Genomic DNA, 21,935 nt, shown 5'->3' with positions numbered 1-21,935 from the left:
CCTTGTTTATCTTTGACTTCTAATTGACTTTTGACTTTTAAAAATTACATTATTAAGTATTATTCCAGAAAAGCTGTTTTATATCCACAAATAAGACATTTGACCTCTAATTAACCTTTGAGCTCGGAGAAAGGCCTCACATGCAACATTGCATCCCCACATGTTTTACATAAACGGTAAGTCATTCAAAAATTGCGAGACACATGATACAGTCTGGACATACAGAGTTATGCTCGAATTTGACGTTTCGCTGTTAAGTTTGACCGTGATTAATGGAGTTAGGTGTTTTACACCAAACACGACGTCTCCTTGCCGTTAAATTATATGAATGATGAAGTTACAATGTAAACTTGACCTTTGAGATTATCGTGTGTCTTACACCTGACACATCGTTTCCACGTGGTAAACATGAACGACGAGAAGTTTGAAAATTGCATGATCGATAAAGTTTCAGTTCTGACATACTGTTTAGACTAAAAACGTTTTGTCTTAATTGTGACCTTGACCTTTGAGCAAGGGATACGGGTCTTAGACGCGACACGCCATCTCCAAGTGGCGAACTTTTTGGGTTTAAACATATTTATTCAACAATGTGTTTTACAACATAAATAAACGCATCTAAAGTTTATAGGATTGGAACGATAGCTAAGCTAGTAGGGTTCCTTTCCTCAGTAGTATATGTACCAGCATAGTGGCGGTATTTGTATTTTAAGCACAAAACATTTGAATAATCATTCGAGTTTAAACAAGTTTGTAAGTAAGATTAGAATCAAAGTTTTTTTTTAATGTTGAAACAATTTATTAAGAAAAAATATATTGCTGGTGTAATTATAATCAAAGAAATTGTTTGTAAATCAAGGGCTGTTTGTTAAACATGCATGCCCCCCATATGGGCTTTTAGTTGTAGTGGCAGCCATTGTGTGAATACGTTTTTTGTTACTGTTAAATGACCTGTGACCTAGTGACCTGAAAATCAATAGGGGTCATTTGCCAGTCATGATCAATGTACCTATGAAGTTTCATGATCCTAGGCGTAAGCGTTCTTGAGTTATCATCCGGAAACCATTTTTCTGTTTCGAGTCACCTTGACCTATGACCTTGTGACCTGAATCAATATGGGTCATCTGCGAGTCATGATCAATGTACCTATGAAGTTTCATAATCCTAGGCGTAAACGTTCTTGAGTTATCATCCGGAAACCATTTTACTATTTCGAGTCACTGTGACCTTGACCTTTGACCTAGTAACCTCAAAACCAATAGGGGCCATCTGCCAGTCATGCTCAATGTACCTATGAAGTTTCATAATCCTAGGCCTAAACGTTCTTGAGTTATCCGGAAACAATCTGGTGGACGGACGGAAGGACCGACCGACCTACCGACATGTGCAAAACAATATACCCCCTCTTCTGCCAGTTCGAGTCACTGTGACCTTGACCTTTGACCTAGTCACTGATGGAAAGATTATCATCTCCATACAGTAATGTTCGGAGTGATATATCCGTTTATTGTTCTATAGTTCTAACTAGAGTTAATCTTATAGCTGCATCTAATAGACAGACCAGTAAAAAGTGAGTAGCGTCCTCTATTTTGTACGCATTGACAAAGTGGCGATGGAACCAGATTTTTACAAAATAAGTGTTTATTAAGAGAACTACAGTTAGTTCTGAGACGTGTGTGCAGCAATTGCTGTCGTCGCTTACCATAATAAACAATGGATTACTACGAGGTTTGTTAAGATCCAGGGCCTTTTTAAAAATAAGATTTGTTATCAACAAGCTTTGCTTCGTCTGGAAGTGAATTCCAAGCAGCAATTGTTGAGGGAAAGAAGGAATGCTGGTACAGAGAAGTCCTAGTCCGAGCACCATCTAAGTGGGATGAATTACGAAATGATCTTACAGATCGCTCGCCAACTGATTGTGGGGACAGTGATGACAAATATTCTGGACTTAGACCTTTAACCATTTTAAAGAAAAGAATGAGTTTGTGTTGGGACCTTCTTGTGCCAAGAGTTTCCCAGCCAATTTCGTTAGAAAGTAATCTTAAGGACACAAGTCGGGTACAGCCTGAAACAATGCGGGCAGCTTCCGTTTGAATTTTATCTTTTTTTTTCATACATCGTACAGTTATCCCAGACAACATCTGCATATTCTAGAATATGTCGAATAAACGTGAAGTAGGTTATTTCAAGTGATCTTCGGTCAAGGTGAAAACGAAGCTTTTTCAAAAGGTTGACTCGTGACCAGGCCTTTAATTTAATTCACTCAATGGGTTGATGCCATCTTCCATCATTTGACAGTATAACGCCTAAATGTGTGTATTCACTGCGGGAATAGGAGTATCGTACATATGGATAGGAGTATGATATGGTTTGTCCCTCTTACGCAATAAAACAAGTGATTCTGACATCAAGGGATTGAATTTTACCAACCATATATCAACCCATTTTGCAATTTTGTCTATATTGTGTTCTAAAACGGCGGCTGCAAAATTTGGACTGTCAACAACCACGAATAAACTAGTGTCGTCTGCAAAAAAGTTTATATGAGCTTGAATGTCATTTACAATGTCATTTATATATACAAGAAATAATACGGGACCAAAAATGGAGCCCTGTGGAACTCCAGCCTTGATTTCGGCTAAGGTAGATGAGGCCCCGCGAACCACTACGCTTTGATGCCTTTGATACAGATAGTTAGAAAACCAGTTCAAAAGTTTGTCTTTGATACCGGCGAGTTTCAGTTTCATTACAATGCCACTATGCCAGACTTTATCAAATGCTTTGCTTATATCGAAAAACACCACCCTTACTTCCAATCCATCATCTAGAGCTTTACAAAACGTGTTGTAAAGGTATGTGAGCTGGTTGACAGTCAAGTCACAAGCAGAAATCCGGATTAAAATCTTGTGAAAAAATATGCATCATGAAAAAAGTTAAATACATGTTTAAAGATAATCCGTTCTAGTACTTTTTCCATGGTACTCAGAAGTGAAATAGGGCGATAATTTGAGGGAATGGAAACGTCCCCTTTTTGAATATTGCACAAACGTTTGACGTTTTCCAATCGTATGGTACTGTTGACGACGTCAAAGACATATTAAAGAGATCACAAGGTGGTTGACTTAGTTCATTAGATGTCTCTACAAGTTATTTGTTATTAATACCGCCAGGGTCACAAGCTTTACCCAAAGGCAGATTCATAAGAGCGTCTTTTACTTCGCGAACTTTTTGGCAAGTCATTTTCAATTGCATGTTGAATGCCGAATCTGTCCGAACGAACGTATATTTAAGATTGTCTTTTGAAAATGTATGTGTGACCTTAACCTTTGAAGTAGGGAAGCGGTTGTTTCATGTAACACACCGTCAAGGTAAACATTTTAAACAAAGTTGTATTGAAATTGCACGATGAATGATGAAGTTACCGTCAGAACGAACGAAAACACGTTGGGCCATGCTTAATCAATCTTTCCACAAACGGGCTCGGCATAAATGGTCCTCCTTCATGTGGTACGTGTACGTTTACAACGATTTAATAAGGTTTAATCTTGGCATATTTGAAAACAAGGGACAAAATTGTCACAAAACCAGGTTTTCATTGTGAAAAAAATCTGATAAAGGGAGACAACTCAAACTGAACTTTTGAAATGAACAAACAAAATTAACCCCCTTTGTAAGTTTGTTTTAAAATAAATTTATTTTTAGTCGTGGCGACCTTGACATTGGAGATATTGACGTGATTCTTTCGTGCGACACACCGTCCCATGATGGTGAACAAATGTGCCAAATGATTTTAAAATCTCATAATGAATGACATAGTTATAGCCCAGACAAGCTCATTTATGGCTATTTTTTATCTTTGAACTCAAAGTGTGACCTTGACCTTGGAGATATTGACGTAATTTTTTTCGCGCGACACACCGTCTAATGATGGTTAACAAATGTGCCAAATGATTTTAAAATCTCACAATGAACGACAAAGTTATGGCCCGGACAAGCTTGTTCCGCCCGCCCGCCAGCCCGCCAGCAAGCCAGCCAGCCAGCCAGCCCGCCCGCATTCGCCAATTTAATAACCAGTTTTTTCCTTCGGAAAACCTGGTTAAAAACCTGGTTAATAATATCTTACTTAACGTTCCGAAAAGATGTTCCGTCAAACAAATTAATAAAGACCGTTGTTCTTATTGTGTTTATTATACTAATACATATGTTGACAGACATGCAAATAAAAATATAAATATAAAGGAAAACAAGTGAAGTGACACACCATGAACTGAAAGGTGCATTGTATGCACTTTATATCGAAAATCACATATTGTTTTTCATCAAATGGTATTTAGGTCACAACAATATTTTTTTCTTATTTTAAGGGTTCGCAAATAAAAATGCATCGCCGACTAACTTCAAGAAAGGTTAAAGCATCACGTTTGCAATTTAGAAAAATTTACTTTGACGGAGCTATCAAAATAAGCACCGAACTAACGTTTCGACCTAAACCAATATAGCTTACATAATTTACAAGCAAATCGCTACGTAGGCCTACAACGTTGGACATCATATCGGACACTAGAAACAAGCAACATTTTATAATAAAAATTATGTCCAACTTAATATGAACGATACCTATTCCTTATAAAACGCATGACCCACTCTATCGTCCTTATGACACGCATGACCCACTCCATGCAGCCTAGTCTCTTGCGTAACGTAGAGTCTCTACATTCACGTGTTTTTGCAAGCTTAAATCAATAGTTGTTATTTGCAACACCTTTCCGCAATGCTTAGCATTTCGGTTGTTATTTAAGAGTCCTTTAATTAGGGCAAAAATATGCTCCTGACAGGGTTCTTTTCTCTTCTATTATTGTGTTTGACCATTAATCTACAACTCACACGTGTAATTGAATTTGTATCACAAATGTTAACTTATGTGTGTTCTCTGAGCGTATTTCGTAGTCCTGTCGATTCCAAGTTTATCAAGATATAATACAACATCGACTAAATACCAAAGCAGTACTATTGTCTGATTTATATTTACTGAACAATGTTGAATTTAAGATTATCAAGTAGAAATATACCTGTAGTATTAATAAAATTAGATATGACGTTAGTGAAAAAAATAATTATTAATAATACACTTATTTCACTACATGTAATGGTATTATTAGACTATAAAAGCACGTACACAATATATGAAGTTAACATACACAAAATACATTTTTTATGAATTACATTATAACAAGAACAGTTCTTTTAGTTGACAATCAAACATAAACACATTTTGTGAATATTGCTTTGTGTTAACAAAGCCATTTCTTAAAATATCTTCCCAAATATTACATATTTAACTCCATTTTGCAAAACCAGATACCTATCAGCAACAAATCCAGCCCCTTGTCAATAAAGCCATTAATTATTAAACAAGCTTTACCATGTTCTTAAACACATTAAATCAACGTAAAAATATTGTTCAACTCCAAGGTATCTTAATCGTCTGCATAATTAGCCCATCGTTTGATATGGTTAAAATTGACACATGAGGGTTAACAATAAGCCATTCTTTTGTTCTACGGAAGTTTGACCCAAAACTTATGACTGACATACATACAATACACACATGTAGTACTGGTAAATACTTGTTTCAGCTTCATTTTTAGTTCAATATAACTAAGCGATTGTATGCTCAATACTCAGTAAAATAATGTGTATTCCTGATCTTTCTTTGTCTATGATTATAACACTTAAATAATCCAATTTCACAACCAATGGCAAAATTACACATAAAACTACATACATTTACACAGTACATCTAACATTTATACTGGTGTTTGTGAATTGTTTTTGCTTTTACAAGCCATTCTAACATATGTGAAAGCTCACTTAACAAAAAACTTAATGTAGAAATACCAGAATTAAAAAATTGTCTAAATAAACAAATCACATTATTCCATACAAAATGCACATAAATCATACTGTATTAAACCCAATAAAAAATCTTAGTAAAGACATACCAATATTGGTGTTTAAATTTTGTATATATTTGTTATTTTAAACATAATTAAGTAAAGGATAAATAATAGTATAGTAATTTATATGTAAATTAACATCATTTGATAAATGAACCTTTTAAAATTTCACTTTCTGACAAATGTGGACTTTCACAAACATATAGAAGTGTCCTAGAATATATACACTTAGCATATATGAACAATGAAATTTTACACTCAAAAAGATGGACATCTTTAACAAAATAAAAATGTGAGACGGAATATAACTCATTCTGATTAGATAACAATATGCTTGTATACATGACTTATGCTGCTTAACTATCCAAGTTATAATAATCCAACTGGAGTAAACGAAACAGAAATGCACCAGTTTGTTCAGATCAATAAACCATTTTGTTCCAAGTGTATCACAAATGTATTCATACAGATGACATGTTTCTGTTTAATTTTTTCTGTAATCAAACAGCATCTGTGTAATTGACTGTTTACTTGACAGATTGTTTTTACATAACACTTATTACCCTGTAAACTTTTATATTTTGCTAGCATATTCTTATAGATGTATTTCTTACCAAAAAGGCAATATAACATAAATTGATCTCGTGACATTTCATAATTGAAATAACACAAGTTACTTAATGATGAGAAAGATATAATTTGTATCAACACATTTTTCCTGAATGGTAATTCAATACCTTTTTTAATTTTTAAGCCATTGTCTCCTGTTAACAAAATATTAAAGAGGTTATCATATTTCAGACTGTTTGAGTCAAAACATAGTCTAACTATATTCACACATGCCTGTGGGACAGTGATGCAAAATGAAAGCAATAAAATATGTTAGTTTTCTTTCTTACATACATCTTCCATTGTACATTGCACCATGACAAATTCACCAGCAGTATTGAAAAAAAATCAAATCATAATACCCAGAATGTCTTTACTTAGTGTCAATTACACTTAACATTTCATAACATAGAAAAAACACAATTTGAATTAATTACATCATATTTCTCATATATTTCTCACTTACTTGTTATGAAAATATTATAACACTTGCATCTTAGATTGCACTCAAAAGTAAAATGAATTGTAAGGACACAAAAAATAAGTGAAAAGAGAAGCTGATTTTTAAAATGGTTCTTATTGCCAAAGGCAGAATTCTTTCTTGGTCAAGCTTTTTAAGAAAAAAATATCTCGAGCGAATGCATCAAAATATACCAATCATCACATAACGCAAGATGCCAATCCAAGAAAAACAATTTCATTTACCATAGTTGCCGTTAAATGTATTCTGTTGTAGTGGAATTTAGATCCTCAACAGAGCAACAGATAACAATCAATTGCAAAATAAAGGACACAATATTCAATCAAAACGGAAAGAGTCGTCCCTGATAAGCCTGTGCAGACTGCACTAGCTAATCTGGGAGGATACTTTATGCACATTCATTAAGCCCAGTTTCCTCACGGCCCGCCTTAATTTTAATATGGATACTCAAACGTTTCAGGAGTTAATGGGTAAAGATTGGTCAATGACCATAATCAAACGGTCCAAAACTGATAATTACAAATGGGATGACATCATTTAAAGCACTCCATTATATCACACCATGCTAAATTACATTCAAATCATGTGGCAATACTTAATTTTAGCAAAATCCTTATTGTTGCTCTTTGGCTGCCTTATGTTTTACTCCTTATCACATAACTTAACAGCAAGAAAGTACTTTCTTGCAATTTAGTAATGTGATAGGGAATTAATGAAAGCAATTAATTTAACATTCAATAAAAAAAAATAAGTAATCTAACAATTTCCCGAAACCAGAAAAGAATAAATAAACAAATATAACTTTGGGAAAAATTTAGTTGTACTAAAGAAGAAATACTAAAATGTGGCAAATAAATCAAGATTGAAAAATGTTTGAAACAATAATACTTATCCGACTCCTTATGAAAGAAACTGGACTATCATTCTTTTTTTACCCACAATGAGTGAGAAACAAGACATTTCCAAAAATACTAACATAAGTTTTTTATAACATAAATGAACATAACTCTCTAAAATTTTAAAGAAATCCATTTTATAAGCATTTAAAAAAATCACAGTTTCATACATAACTGCATATAGACCAAAAAAAGCATTACAGTATTCGAAACAACAATCAAAAACATTACTATCAATAAAAAAACACAAACTTTACTTGGACAATAAAGTAATAGAGTTGTCAGACAATCTTTTATTAATTTCTGCCATCTTCATTATTTTCAAATATGAGACACATAGCAATCCAACAAGGGGCAAGTGTTTTTTATCAACACCCAAAGATGTACTGAGACGACTTGCCCCAGCAAAATTAATTAATTCAATCTGAACTGTAAATATGGTTGTTTATTTCAATTCGCAAACACCATTACTTTATTTATGCATACACCTAAACCACAATCCACTGTAGTAATATACTTAATTTAAATGAAGAAGTTTGTCTTTATGAAATCCTTTAACACATTTATCATCAATATTGCGAATATTTTGCTTTTGAATTATAGAAATGGTGATTATACTGGATTAGCAGGCAATGGATAGTCTGAAAATGAAGGTATACAGTCATCAATCCCGTCGGGTTAGGTTTATATCTGTTATGTAAGTTTTGGATAATGTTTGTTTCTGTTGGAACTTTCAATAAAAAAAAATAATGACTTCATTATCAGCTCAAAAAAATCAAACTACCAATAACTTAAATGACTTGCATGCATTTTTTCCAATTTGAAACACATGAAACAGCCCACAAATTGTAGGTCCAAGGTCCTCATAAAAAAATATAATGAAGTACGGCTTCTAGATTTTAGGATTAAAATTTCTGCTATAGACTTAAGGATTTCCAACATAAAAAAGCTAAATAAGAAATGTAGAAATACAGATTGCCCAGATGTCTAGTATCTAGCGAAACTGAAGCTGTTGTTGCACAAATAATGTAACCCAGGTTAAGAACAAAATTTAAAAGCAACAATGTTTGTTTAATCTTCAAGTGTAAGAACATAGTAATTTGAAAAAAATTTGCCTTTAAATGAGTATTTACCCACCGAAAAAAACTTTACCTGCTCTAGTATCAGGCCCTTACCCCCTTCCCCAGTAGTGAAAAAAGGCCTAAAGGGGATCAAAAATAATGTTTACAAGCATGCATCTTTAGACAAATGTTTCATCATTCATTTTCTTTGTTATTAACATCAATGGAACACACATTATGAGAACACCATGAAAGCACCACCAGTGATGAAGCAGCAAGCAGTTAATGACACCAAATGATGAAAAAGTTATAAGAAATGTCTCTACACTAGTCAGTTAGCAGCACCTTCTGCTACCCGTGTCTTGAGTCTTGTGAACATCTAGGCCTCCCAATTGCTGGGGGTCGCGACCTGGAGTCTGTAACACATTTGAAACACTAATTAACATTCTTCATTATAGGAATCATGATACAACAGAAACATCAGAAGTGGAAGACGCGGTAACAGCTGATTGGCTTTTATTTCATGCAGAAGACCATTTTTCTATAGATAACAGGAATACTAGTATACATACAACACAATCTGGAAAATAATAAAACTTGGATCAAGGCGGTTAAGATACAACAAAATTCACTCAGTAGAGAACGTACAGTCTTCAGGCTTACCAAAATTAAAAATTTCCCAACAGAATTTCAATAACATAAAGTTGAAAGAGAAATTTAAAAAACATATAGGTATTTAGTCAAGCTTAATTGAAATGTTCTACAGACATACTGAAGTGTGCAAATCAAATTATTATCAATATAACCCTACTTCCTTAAAGACCAACATAAATAATTGCACAATAAACATATCACATAAGGTGCAACATTTATTTAAGGTAGCGCACCTCTAATGGGCACATATCCAAATATAATCTAATTAATTATTTTCTTAATCAGCATCATTTCACTGAACTACATGCAAATTTGTAGGTAGGCTTTCCATGCTTTTAAAAAAAATATACCGATTTTTTCAAAACCACCCCAACGCTCGGCTTTTGTCCAGTTTATTTTCACCCCTGGGGTATATAAAAGTTCCATAATTCATTCAAATTTCCAAATATGGGCATGCAGTTGGTGTGTACAGATGCTGTAAAGGTGTTTAAAGTTTAAACAAGATGAAATTAGTATTCTTTTACAGACATTTATTTTTTACAAATTTTTATCTATGGAAGAGCGCCATGAAATGTAAGTGATTTCAGCCAAGTAAAAATTGGGTCGGTTAAAAACAAAGTGTCATAAAATTCAAAATAGTATCATTTAAGTCATATTTTAAACTTAGTTTTTATAGAAACACTATATACAGCAAAAATACCAAGAAATAGACAGATTTACCGTTTACTTTTTGAAATAAAAATAAAAATGCAACATGCATGGTTCATATTTTCAACAGTAAATCACCCAATTTCGTCATATCGTTGTTTTAATTTTAATAATTGAAGAATGTGCATAAAAATGGCAACATATTTAACAATAAATATAGCTTATATGCCATATTAAATCAAATTACGTTAGAAAATAAATAAAACGCGTCGCAAAAAAGTATACGTCGTCGGCAGGATTCGAACCTGCGCGGGAATATCCCAAAAGATTTCTAGTCTATCGCCTTAACCACTAGGCTACGGCACCTAAAAGTAGGCTCTTCAACCTTCGAAGAAATCGCGGGAAATCATTAGAGGTGCGCTACCTTAACTGAAAAATTACCTTTTTTAATATGGCTGCTGCTAAATCCATAAATGCCTTTTCTACATTAATATTAGCCTTTGCACTGGTTTCTAAAAATGGAATATTGTGTTCCCGGCCAATCTAAAATCACAAAACATAAACATTTTTTAATTTTGATGACCACTAGAAAGAGAAAATTGATTATCCATTGCATTTAAATACTAATGATACTAATGATACTAATGATACTAATGATACTTTCACCCTTAAGGAATATGACATAAAAAACTGAAATAGACTCAAAAGTGTCTTAATGAACCTCTGGAGCTTTACCGAATCAAGCATAATTAACAGGTCTTTACAATACTAAAAGAACCCAACAAGTGCATGGTTTAAACTATATACACAACTTTTCTGATAAAAACCAATATGTGTATACATATAGATTTTGTAAATCCTCTATAATTCCTGGCCTAACTAGTGCTATAAAATAATTCTAATAGAATCAATATCAACAAGTACATACTACTTCTCCTTTCTCTTTGGAGATTTGTCTCTTGTCTTCCATATCACATTTGTTCCCCAATATCATCTTCTCCACATCTTCATTTGCATGCTAAAGGAAGTAAATGTTAAAATGTCATAAGGGCCAAAAATAAAAGCCCAAAGTGTTCATAAGAGCTCAGACAAAGATGAAGACTTTTAGCAGCAGTTGATAACATAATAATTAAATATATAATACAATACATGTAAAATGAAATCATTAACATATTTCATAAAATCGACAATAAACATAAGTGACTTTCATTTGACCGACACAGATTTTTTACGATATAGATTTGTCATCTATGTATGAAAACGCTTTGCAAAAGCTGGACAGAGACAAAAGGACCAAACCACTTACCTGAGACAATAAAGAACTTAACTGTTTAAGGTAGGGAGTATTAAAAGGTTTCACAAAAGAAAACTGATTACATCTGGCAGCCATGTTTTTGAACCACAATCAAGCCCAAATGTTCTCAGGAAGTATCACAATGTGTGGTAAAAAATGTGATTCTTGGGTGTTTAACTGATTTAACTTTAGCCACTTAAGCAAAATGGCCCTGCCTCATATCTCACTTTTCAGAGAAAAATTAGAACAAACTATCAAATAAAATTTAATGAAAATTTATCAAACAAATTTGGTTTCTAGAGTGTATATAAGCTTTTCTTTACTTTGACAGCGAGACCTAATTTTTGATTCTACATGACCCAGTTTCAAACTCATTTGAGATGTCATTGGGACCAATGTTCTAAGCTCAATGAAGATTGGGCCAAAATATGTGAATTCCAATGTTTTCACACACGTTTAATTGTTTTTTATTTTAGTTGACCCAGTTTCTGGTCACACTTGAACCTGTTTTGAACCAATCTTTTCACCAAGTTTCATAAACATGGGGCCATAAATCTTGCCTCTAGAGTATTCACAAGTTTTTGCTTAAACTTTGAGACCTAGTTTTTATGCCACACAGCCCAGTTTCTAACGTGGCCAAGATATATACCCTGTTGACAAATGTTTTGAAAGCGTTTCTAGAAGGTTGGGCAATAATGTGACCTCAAAAGTTTTCACTTGTATTTTCTTTAATTTGGCAGTGACCTTAACTTTTGAACCAAAATGACCCAATTTCAAACTCCAGAATGACAACATTGGAAAAAAGAGATGTCACCATAGGATGACTTATGCCCTCTATAAACGCTTATTATTTGTTATGAGCTTTTTTCGAAACCTAAACGCAGATTTCGAAACCTAAATGCGGACCCTAAGTTCAAGGTCAAGGTCACAGGGGTAAAAATTTGTGTGCGTATGGAAAGGCCTTGTCTATATACACATGCATACCAAATATGAAGGTTATATCTCAATGGACATAGAAGTTATGAGAATTTTTTGAAACCTAAACACAGATTTTGAAACCTAAACGTGAACCCTAAGTTCAAGGGGAAGGTCACAGGGGTAAAAAAAATTGTGCGTATGGAAAGGCCTTGTCCATATACACATGCAAACCAAATATGAAGGTTATATAGTTATGCAACTTGTCCTTTACTGTCCCCTTATGATAGTTTGCTAGTGTTCCAAGTATGAAAGCAATATCTATGATACTTTAGGGGTAAAGTGGACCGAAACACAAAACTTAACTAAATTTTCAATTTTCTAAGTATAAAGGGCCCATAATTCCGTCAAAATGCCAGTCAGAGTTACATAACTTTGCCTGCACAGTCCCCTTATGATAGTTAGTAAGTGTTGCAAGTATGAAAGCAATAGCTTTGATACTTTAGGAATAAAGTGGACCTAAACACCAGGGCCCTCCTTTGGCCGTTTTTACCGCCGAATATCGGCAGCTTCTCCCATGAAAAAAGTATACTTTTTTTCCCCTTTTTCAGCTAAAAATTCCCCCTCAAAAAAAAAAATAATAATAATTTATTTTTACATTTAATACCTCTGTTGCCAGCTGGTATGGTGCTACTAACCTTTGATTAAATGTATATTTATGTAAATCACATTAAAATATAGCAATATGTCATTAAAATATAGCAATATGTCATTAAAATATAGCAATATAATTTGTTGAATAGTTGGTGAAAAGATCTTCTAAAATTCCCCCTTTTGCCTAAAACGACGCGAAATTTCCCCTTATGAGGGCTGTGGGTGGCTTCTCCTAGCGGCAATAGAGGGCCCTGAACACAATAAGTATAAAAAGGGCACATAATTCTGTTAAATTGCCAGTCAGAGTTACATAACTTTGCCTGCACAGTCCCCTTATGATAATTAGTAAGTGTTGCAAATATGAAAGCACTAGCTGTGATACTTAAGGAATAAAATGCAACTTAACACAAAACTTAACCAAAATTTTCAATTTTCTAAGCATAAAAAAGGCACATAATTCTGTCAAAATGCAAGCCAGAGTTATCTAACTTTGCCTTCCCAGTCCCCTCATGATAGTAAGTGTACCAAGTTTGAATGCAATAGCATTGATACTTTATGAGAAAAGTGGACCTAAACGCAAAACTTAACCGGATGCCGACGCCAAGGTGATGACAATAGCTCATAATTTTTATGCAAAAAATAGATGAGCTAAAAACGTGTTACCATTTCACTGATTCACAAGCGGATTTATTTTCATATTTTGTTTGGTTACAATACCATAGAAATTTGAATAAATTAACCAATTAGAGTCATTTCCAAAATGTTATTAATGGGGTATTTAATAAGGGTCTTACATGGTTTGCCTTGCATAATTTTACTGCCATTCTATTTTTAGCACCATTCCTCATGTTTACTAATGCAAAACAAACAAAAATGTGTAATACACAGGTAACGATGACTGGTTTCCATTTTCTACCAGGTTGTTTTATTTTGAATGAGTTTGTTGTGCATGTTCTTTCGTACCTATAATCTGTTTAATTTTTATTGTAAAACGAAAAGTTTGCAGCATTTTCTTTATCCACTACCTTAATTTAAGAAGCTTAACTGTATACAATTGCTTGTAAAACAAGTGATGTGCTTGTGAAACACTATGTCCCCATATATATGACCTTTGACCTTGAAGGATGACCTTGACCTTGACCTTTCACCACTCAAAATGTGAAGCTTCATGAGATACACATGCATGCCAATATCAAGTTGCTAGCTTCAAAATTGCAAAAGTGTACATTAAATGAGCGATTTTGACCCATATATTTGACCTGGAAGGATGACCTTGACCTTTCACCACTCAAAATGTGCAGCTCCATGACATACACATGCATGCCAAATATGAAGTTGCTATCTTCAATATTGCAAAAGTTATGACAAATGTTAAAGTTGGGGCAAACAAACAAACAAACAATATGTCCCCCACTATAGTGGTGGGGGACATAAAAAGGAATTCTTCTTTTATCAGCTTAAATGGTTAATGAAATTGGTCATACATTCTTCCTGCTAAGAGTCTTACCTCATCAATATTGCGCAACCACTTTGAGATGTTGTCAAAGGTGCGTGCGTTTGTGATATCATAGACAAGCATGATGCCCATGGCCCCACGGTAGTAGGACGTGGTGATGGTGTGAAACCTCTCCTGTCCAGCAGTATCCCTATAACACGAGTACATTTCTCACGCACTTGCAAGTTTTTTAATTCCGTTATTTACGAATTAATATGCAGATTTTCTTAGATTTGTAGATATATGCTCAATAAAATCAGAATATATGTAAATTAACCATTAATTAAAAAGATGCTAAAGGTTTTTGCTTTTATATATGGTCAAACACTTATCTGCCACAAGATCACCGCATAATGGGTGCCACGCTCGGCTGCGGGCTTTGAATAGATGAAAGCTTGTCAGATTATTTTTTTATAGAGGTCACAGTGACCTTGACCTTTGACCTAGTGACCCAAAAATGGGTGTGGAATGTAGAACTCATCAAGGTGCAGCTACATATGAAGTTTCAAAGTTGTAGGTTGAAGCACTTTGATTTTAGAGCCAATGTTCAAAACCTTGACAAAATGTTAAGGTTTTAGCACGATGCTGACAGCGGACACGACGAGCTGGCTATGACAATACCTCGGGTTTTATCAGAAAACAGCCGAGCTAAAAATCTGCACAACTAGGAACAAGTGGTTTTGTTTTTTATCACGGAATTATTTCGTTGCAAAATTATAAAGCATACATCTAAGTTCCTACATTCAAGAAAATGACTGAAGCTATGGATGCCAAAGGCTACTCAAGACAACTCATGAATTCATCATGGTCTTAAACATGTAGGAAATGCAAAATAAGTTGTATGTTATAGGGTTATCCTAACTTAACATCAAAAATTTCAATCTCTATTTCCAAGCAAGAGTTACCTTAATCCATTTAGATAATACTGATTATAGTAACAGATTCATAAAATGAATATCATTTTCACCAATCGTACATGTAAGCAAGCAATTTTTATACACAAATAGCCTAGGTATACATGTATATGTATCTTTCAGTTTCACGGCTACCTTAAAAACCTGTTTAAGGCTGCATATCATTAACTGATTTGATAAATTTGATATTCAATATGATGAATTTACCATATTTGCAACTTTATCTTCTTCCCAGCAAGTTCAACTGTCTTTATTTTGAAGTCAATACCTGAAAATAAAACAAAGACAACACTTGTAAAGAGTATGTTATAATTGAGGTAACAAATAAACCATGCTACATGTATGTAAAAATGGGTACTATGCCATATGCTGCCAGTGTTGCTCTAGATACAAAGACACGCAATGTTTCATAGATTCATTAGCTGATATCCTCCACAGTATACGGATGCATAGGCATAAGTGAAGCAACACTATTCAAACATGCCCTAAAGGCCATTTTCAGTCACATGATGCTGCTCAAATATCTTTAATTTGTTTTAAGTAAATATTTGAAAAGCTAGGCAGCTCTTAAAAAGTATATGTTAAGAAATTAAGGGAGCATTTCTTAAAAGTGCCACTTCTATTAATTATTGTCTCAAGAAGTTTCTAAATGGTCAAGGTTCATATTTTAAATTATGGACACAAATAATATTCGAAAAATCTTACTTCTTATCAAATCATTTTTCACTGATATCTATGGGATACGTTAAATAAATTACCAGGTACGTTTTAGTATATTTACCGTACCCTGGGTACATGTTAGTATACTTAAGAGTCTCTGGGGTACATGTACAGTCAGTCAACTAGTTTAGAATCACCCGGCCAAAAACGTTAATTCTTTTGACCACAATATTTTCTTTGGGGATTTAGTTTCAATGTGAGAAGATGTAAAAATAAAGGGTAAAATTTATTTTGTATGATAACAGGTTAGCCTAGACGGCATATGCAGTTTTTTTGTCAAAAATATCCAATTTAAGCTCACCCTTTGGAAAATTATAAAAAAACATTCAACTTACAGAATTAGTATTTCAAAAATTTATTTTGTATGATAACAGGTTAGCCCAGACGGCATATGCAGTTTTTTTTGTCAAAATATCCAATTTAAGCTCACCCTTTGGAAAATTATAAAAAATCATTCAACTTACAGAATTAGTATTTCAAAACATTGTCATGGCATTTGTTTTCAATCAGCATAAAGTTTATGTGAAAATAATTAAGCCTTCTTTATCCATATGCACATTTCAAAACATAACTCATTCAATCAGTTCCGATTAACTTTTGCTGCATTTATCCCCCTTGTAAGCATAATACAAAAGGTTTCTTGCTAAAAGTTTGTTAATTTATTCCTTGACCTAATTGTCTGCTGAATGTAATAACTAGGGTAACTGACATTTTGTGACTTGTTCAGGAATGCATATTTTCAGACATTTTCCAAAATACAGTAAGAGCACTTACATGATATTTTGCGCTAAAAAAAATTCAGTGTTGAAATTATGGTAACTGCTCCTTTCTTAATTTTATATTGTTTTAAAAAAGACATATTTTTTTATCAATTTGGAGTTTTGTTTCGTTTTTCAAGTGTTATTATAATACTAATCAGAAAATTTCAATACGGAAAAATGTTTATTATTTTAATAAAACATTTTGCTTCTCCTGAAAATTTAACAAAATGTCAGTTACGCTACTTTTTACATTCAGAAAATGACATGTGTTTGTTATGTCAATTTCGAAAATTTGATAAAAACATTATTTTTACCAAAAAGGTTGACTTAATATTTTAACAGTTGATGTATGTCACCTTAATAAACACAAAAATGGAAAAAATAAAAAATGTATAAAAATGTCAGTTACATGACTTATTACATTCAGTAAGCGTAATGTTTACCTTAGACACTTATCATTTTGTGTTTATTGGGGTATTATGGAAAATTAAATACAAATTAATCAGAACTGCTGATTATCCAGAACTGGTTGACAAACTGTAAGTAGTACCTGAGCTGGCAATGACAAATCGAGCCCTAATTGTGCATTGTGCGCCGAAGAGAGACATTTTATGGTTATTTTATATGCATGCCATTTGATTATTTAGAATCTCAAAAAATTGCCACATGTCAAGAATGATAACAAAAATCCATGAAGTTCAAAATAAGTGATAAATACATAGACATAAATATGTTTCTACTCTGGTAGACTTTTGATACGCTTCAGCGAACAGGCCTCAGGCTTCCTTAAGTCTGTATCTATGAAACAGGGCTTTCCACAGGCCATTTAACGATCCCTCGCCGGGGCGCTTGAATTTTGAAATCAAAGTCCCCGGGGCGCTTGAAATTTTCCGATCAGTGGAGTTTTCAGTCAAAGAAAGTGGAGATTGTCAAAAAAAATCAAGGTTTCTCTATCAGTGTATCAATATTCCGTTTTAAAAGAGCACTCGGTACCTACTTTCAAAAGTAAAAGTTAATCACCATAAACACCACATGGGGTAATGGATAATCCACTGATAAGAGCATAGCATGACGCGCGTATTAGCCACATTACACAGTCATTTAAATGCTGACAAGGATGTATCAGGTAACTTTCCAGTCGTCAAACTGCGATGTTCATCGTCCAATTGGTTACGCAAATGCTTACGCGGGCGGTGTTAACTATGGACCATTAATTTTGATTGACGTCAGTTACGAAGTAAGAGTTTATCGCAGCTTGATTAGCAATTAGTTGTACCATTTACGTAATATAAAGCCGGTAACTAGTACAGTACATTAAAGACGGTTTTGGGCATCATCATCACACCTTTTTACTGTAAACAAGTGTTACTTATGACTCATAATTAATACGAGAAATTAATTGCAAGTGGTGAACAATTAATTACTTATAGCGAGTTAGTTGTGCAAATAACTCCCTGCTACAATTATGCGATAGCAATTTAATTCCAGTACATGTATATTTCATCATGTCCATTTAGAACTGATTCATCTCGTTTTTCTGACATTTATTCAACACGTAATGCGCTTTAATAAATTTTCGTTGAATTAATTACGCACAGTTGTAAATGTTTCACCCGAAAATTATTAGAAGACTGATGATGGCAACCGGCCGCTATCCTCGTGGACGTGATTTTCATGCATAATTCCGTCAAAACATTTATTCAACTCGTAAAGTGTTTAAACAAATTATCTTTGAATTCATAACGCAACTGTTAATATTTGTTGAAATCTCAAATGGGAATAATCAAATTTGTAATCCAAAACCCATTCCCGTAAGTCAATGTTAACGCGTTTTTAATCCAAACACACTTCCGAATGTAAATGTTACCGCAACGTTAAAATATTCTTGCTTCAAATTAGAAGTGCAAATTTATTTTGAGTGTCGAATCTTTTCCTCAAATTCAATTAAAAAGAGCGCGAAAATTATGCAACATGTACAACGTCTCGTCATTTGCAGACAAAGGCAAAAGCGTGCGTGTATTGAGCGTTTTTACAAGCACACAACCCGTCAGGGGATTGACGCATGTTCAGAGGCATTATTTCATCAAATCTATAAATAGTCACTTGAAATTTATTTGATACTCTAGAAAAATGGCAAGGTTTGTGTTAAAGAAATAATTGAGAGCTTTTATCGTAAATATTTACAAGAAAGTAATTTATAAAAACGGAATAATCGGGATTATCAGGTAACAAATAGAAACTTGAAAAGTAGTAAGTATACAGTAATAGTCGGGTTGAAACGGATGCTATTTGCGAATTGTTCGAGTCGGGATTTTACTATCTGTGCGGAAAAGTTTTAAAACAATTAAACAATATAAAAAATTATATATATTTTTTAATGACTGGGGGATTTTCTTGAAGAGTCATAGCGCACCAAATTAAGTCTTTTGACGCTGTTTTTTCTTAGAGTTATAACGCACCACAGAACGTGAATTTACACGTTAAATTTATTAAAACATCAACGTCGGGAGGGGACAGCACTTCCGAACCACCCCTATAAGCCCCGGGGCACCTGACAAAATCCTGTGAAAAGCACTGTATGAAACCATGTTCTTTAAAGTTCCTTTAGCTAGAATGAAATATGATAACAGAAATATTTCATTTGATGAATTAACAGTGTGCTATAACTTAAGTGGTTGATGTTGGAAGTAATTCATAACACAGTTAATTTAATTTCCATTTTCTAGATCTGCCACTAATACAGGAACTCAGACTTTATTAGCCTAGGTGGGTGGGGCATACTGTCGACTTACCTATGGTGGAAATAAACGTGGTGTTAAAGGCATCGTCCGAAAACCTAAACAACAGGCACGTTTTTCCAACTCCAGAATCACCGATGAGTAATAACTTGAATAATAGATCATACGTCTTTTTGGCCATTACGATTTTTACAAAACTGCAATGAAAGATGGCGGACACTTGTATCAACGCCAACGGACAATTTTTATTCGGAATATATTCAGTTCAATGATGATCTGACGATACGATTATTGACATAATGACGAACGTTTCATTGTATGTTTACTTTGATAACTATGATTCAGTGGCTCGATGACTTGGTTCCATTTATTGCGATGAAATCATTAAAACAACGTCATTTCCTGATCCGTTTGGGATTCCCAGCTCTAGGGGAAGTAAGTTTAAAGAGACTTGAGAGAGTTACCTTCCTTAATGGGTTAACACGCACTTTTCTTTCCGATACAGCACCCTATCTATCTATCTTTCAATACTGCCGGAACCCCCTTGCGGGTACTATTGGCAGGTGCGCGTGTCAATGCAAGAATAAAAGGTTTAAAAGCATTGAAAGGGAGACTTTAAAGCATGAACGTGAGGTGAAGATAAATGTGTGATAGTGTTAAACAAGAAGAAACATATTTATAGGTTAAAAGTTGTTAAAAAAAAACACTTTTTTGTGCATTCAGGGACGACTGGGGAGTAGAGTGGGGCTTAGGCAACGCTTGAACCCCTCAAGGTCTGCCTGCTGTACAACCACAGGAGTTTGAAATTCTATCCATAAAGCTAACCTAATGGCTAATATAAAAAAATACCCCTATATAGTATAAAGACTATTAGGGGTATTTTTTTATTTAGCCATTAGATTAGCTTTATGGATAAAATTTCAAAGTCCTGTGGTACAACTGAGGCCGGTAGGCTGTTCCAAAGAAATATGGTGTAAGGAAAGAAGGAATATTAAAAGTAGTTGGCTGATGTATGGACTTGTCTGAATGTGAGTGGGTGCATATGACGAGTCATCCTCATAGGCCTCTCAAGATATGGCGAAATGGCTACCAATATAAAGAAGTGAAACTCCAGCTGCTGGAGCAGTATTGAATTTTCATTAAAAACAATTAGTTGGTCCTATATTTAAGGAAAGTGACCGATTGCCCAAACAGTACAAAACAGCACAAAACAGCACAATACAAACCAACATAAAACAAAATATGAATAAAGCTGGGGTCACCGCCTTGGAACGGTCAATGCAAAGCATTGGGGGTTTAAACCTGGTTATAGAGCGCTCAACCTCACACTTGGCCCAGCAATATTCATAATACATTTAAGTGTAAATTAAAATTAACGTCATAGCATTGTTACTCAAATTAAACGATAATAAAAGGGAATTAAAACGCATTCAATTTAATTGCTATTTAATTACTCAATTGCATTGAAGATACAAGAGTAACAGAGTTACAACTTTTTGACGAACGATCAAATAAAACTATTAACAATTGTCAACTACATTCCTTCTTTATAGAAAAGATTTTAGAATATAGCATCATAGAGTTAATATCTCAGATAATCATCGCGCAAATACAGGAAGAAGCAGCAATAATGGGTGTAAAAATTCCATATTACATAGCTAGGTTGTTTATGTGACTGCTAAAAAATAAAAATAATTAAATCAAACAAGAAACGCCTATCAGAAAGAAAATATCAATAAAATGGAACGTTATAAACCCAATGACCTATGCATGTAGATTAACTGGGAGAGTCGGTCGTATGACGTCACAAAAATCCATAATGACATAATGACGTGAACAAATTCCAGGGGCAGTACTAAATAAAAAAATATTAATGGGGCTGTGCTACTAATAAAACAAGTTTAGGTGATTTAATATTAAGAAGCAAATGAATAAAAATGGTAATTCCATTAAAGCGACATTATTGGAATCAAACAGTATATAGGTGTTTTGACAACTGAAGACAGAAATGATTTGATGTACGATTTGAGTCCAAATGTAGTTTACATGCAGATTTGTTCATACGACACAATGACACAATTTTATTCAACAGTGAAAAATGCCTATAATGTACAAGCCATACACAATTTTGTAAAAAA

The 21,935-nt window shown here is 33.8% G+C and overlaps 1 protein-coding gene across 1 annotated transcript; it reads right to left on the bottom strand.

Moving 5' to 3' along the window:
• Positions 1 to 4,169: 4,169 nt before the first annotated feature.
• On the bottom strand, positions 4,170 to 20,231 carry LOC127862069 (ras-related protein Rab-10-like). Its single transcript, XM_052401016.1, has 6 exons — positions 19,852 to 20,231; positions 15,786 to 15,846; positions 14,677 to 14,815; positions 11,235 to 11,324; positions 10,748 to 10,849; positions 4,170 to 9,420 (listed from the first exon to the last, which is right to left on the bottom strand). The coding sequence occupies exons 1-6, from the start codon at positions 19,976 to 19,978 to the stop codon at positions 9,340 to 9,342; spliced, it is 600 nt and encodes a 199-aa protein (XP_052256976.1). The 5' UTR covers positions 19,979 to 20,231; the 3' UTR covers positions 4,170 to 9,339.
• Positions 20,232 to 21,935: the final 1,704 nt, after the last annotated feature.

The sequence above is a fragment of the Dreissena polymorpha genome, chromosome 16 (assembly GCF_020536995.1).
Source record: "Dreissena polymorpha isolate Duluth1 chromosome 16, UMN_Dpol_1.0, whole genome shotgun sequence".
NCBI classification, from domain to species: domain Eukaryota; kingdom Metazoa; phylum Mollusca; class Bivalvia; order Myida; family Dreissenidae; genus Dreissena; species Dreissena polymorpha.
The sequence above is the reverse complement of the archived record's forward strand: the minus strand, read 5'-3'. Positions and strand labels throughout refer to the sequence as shown.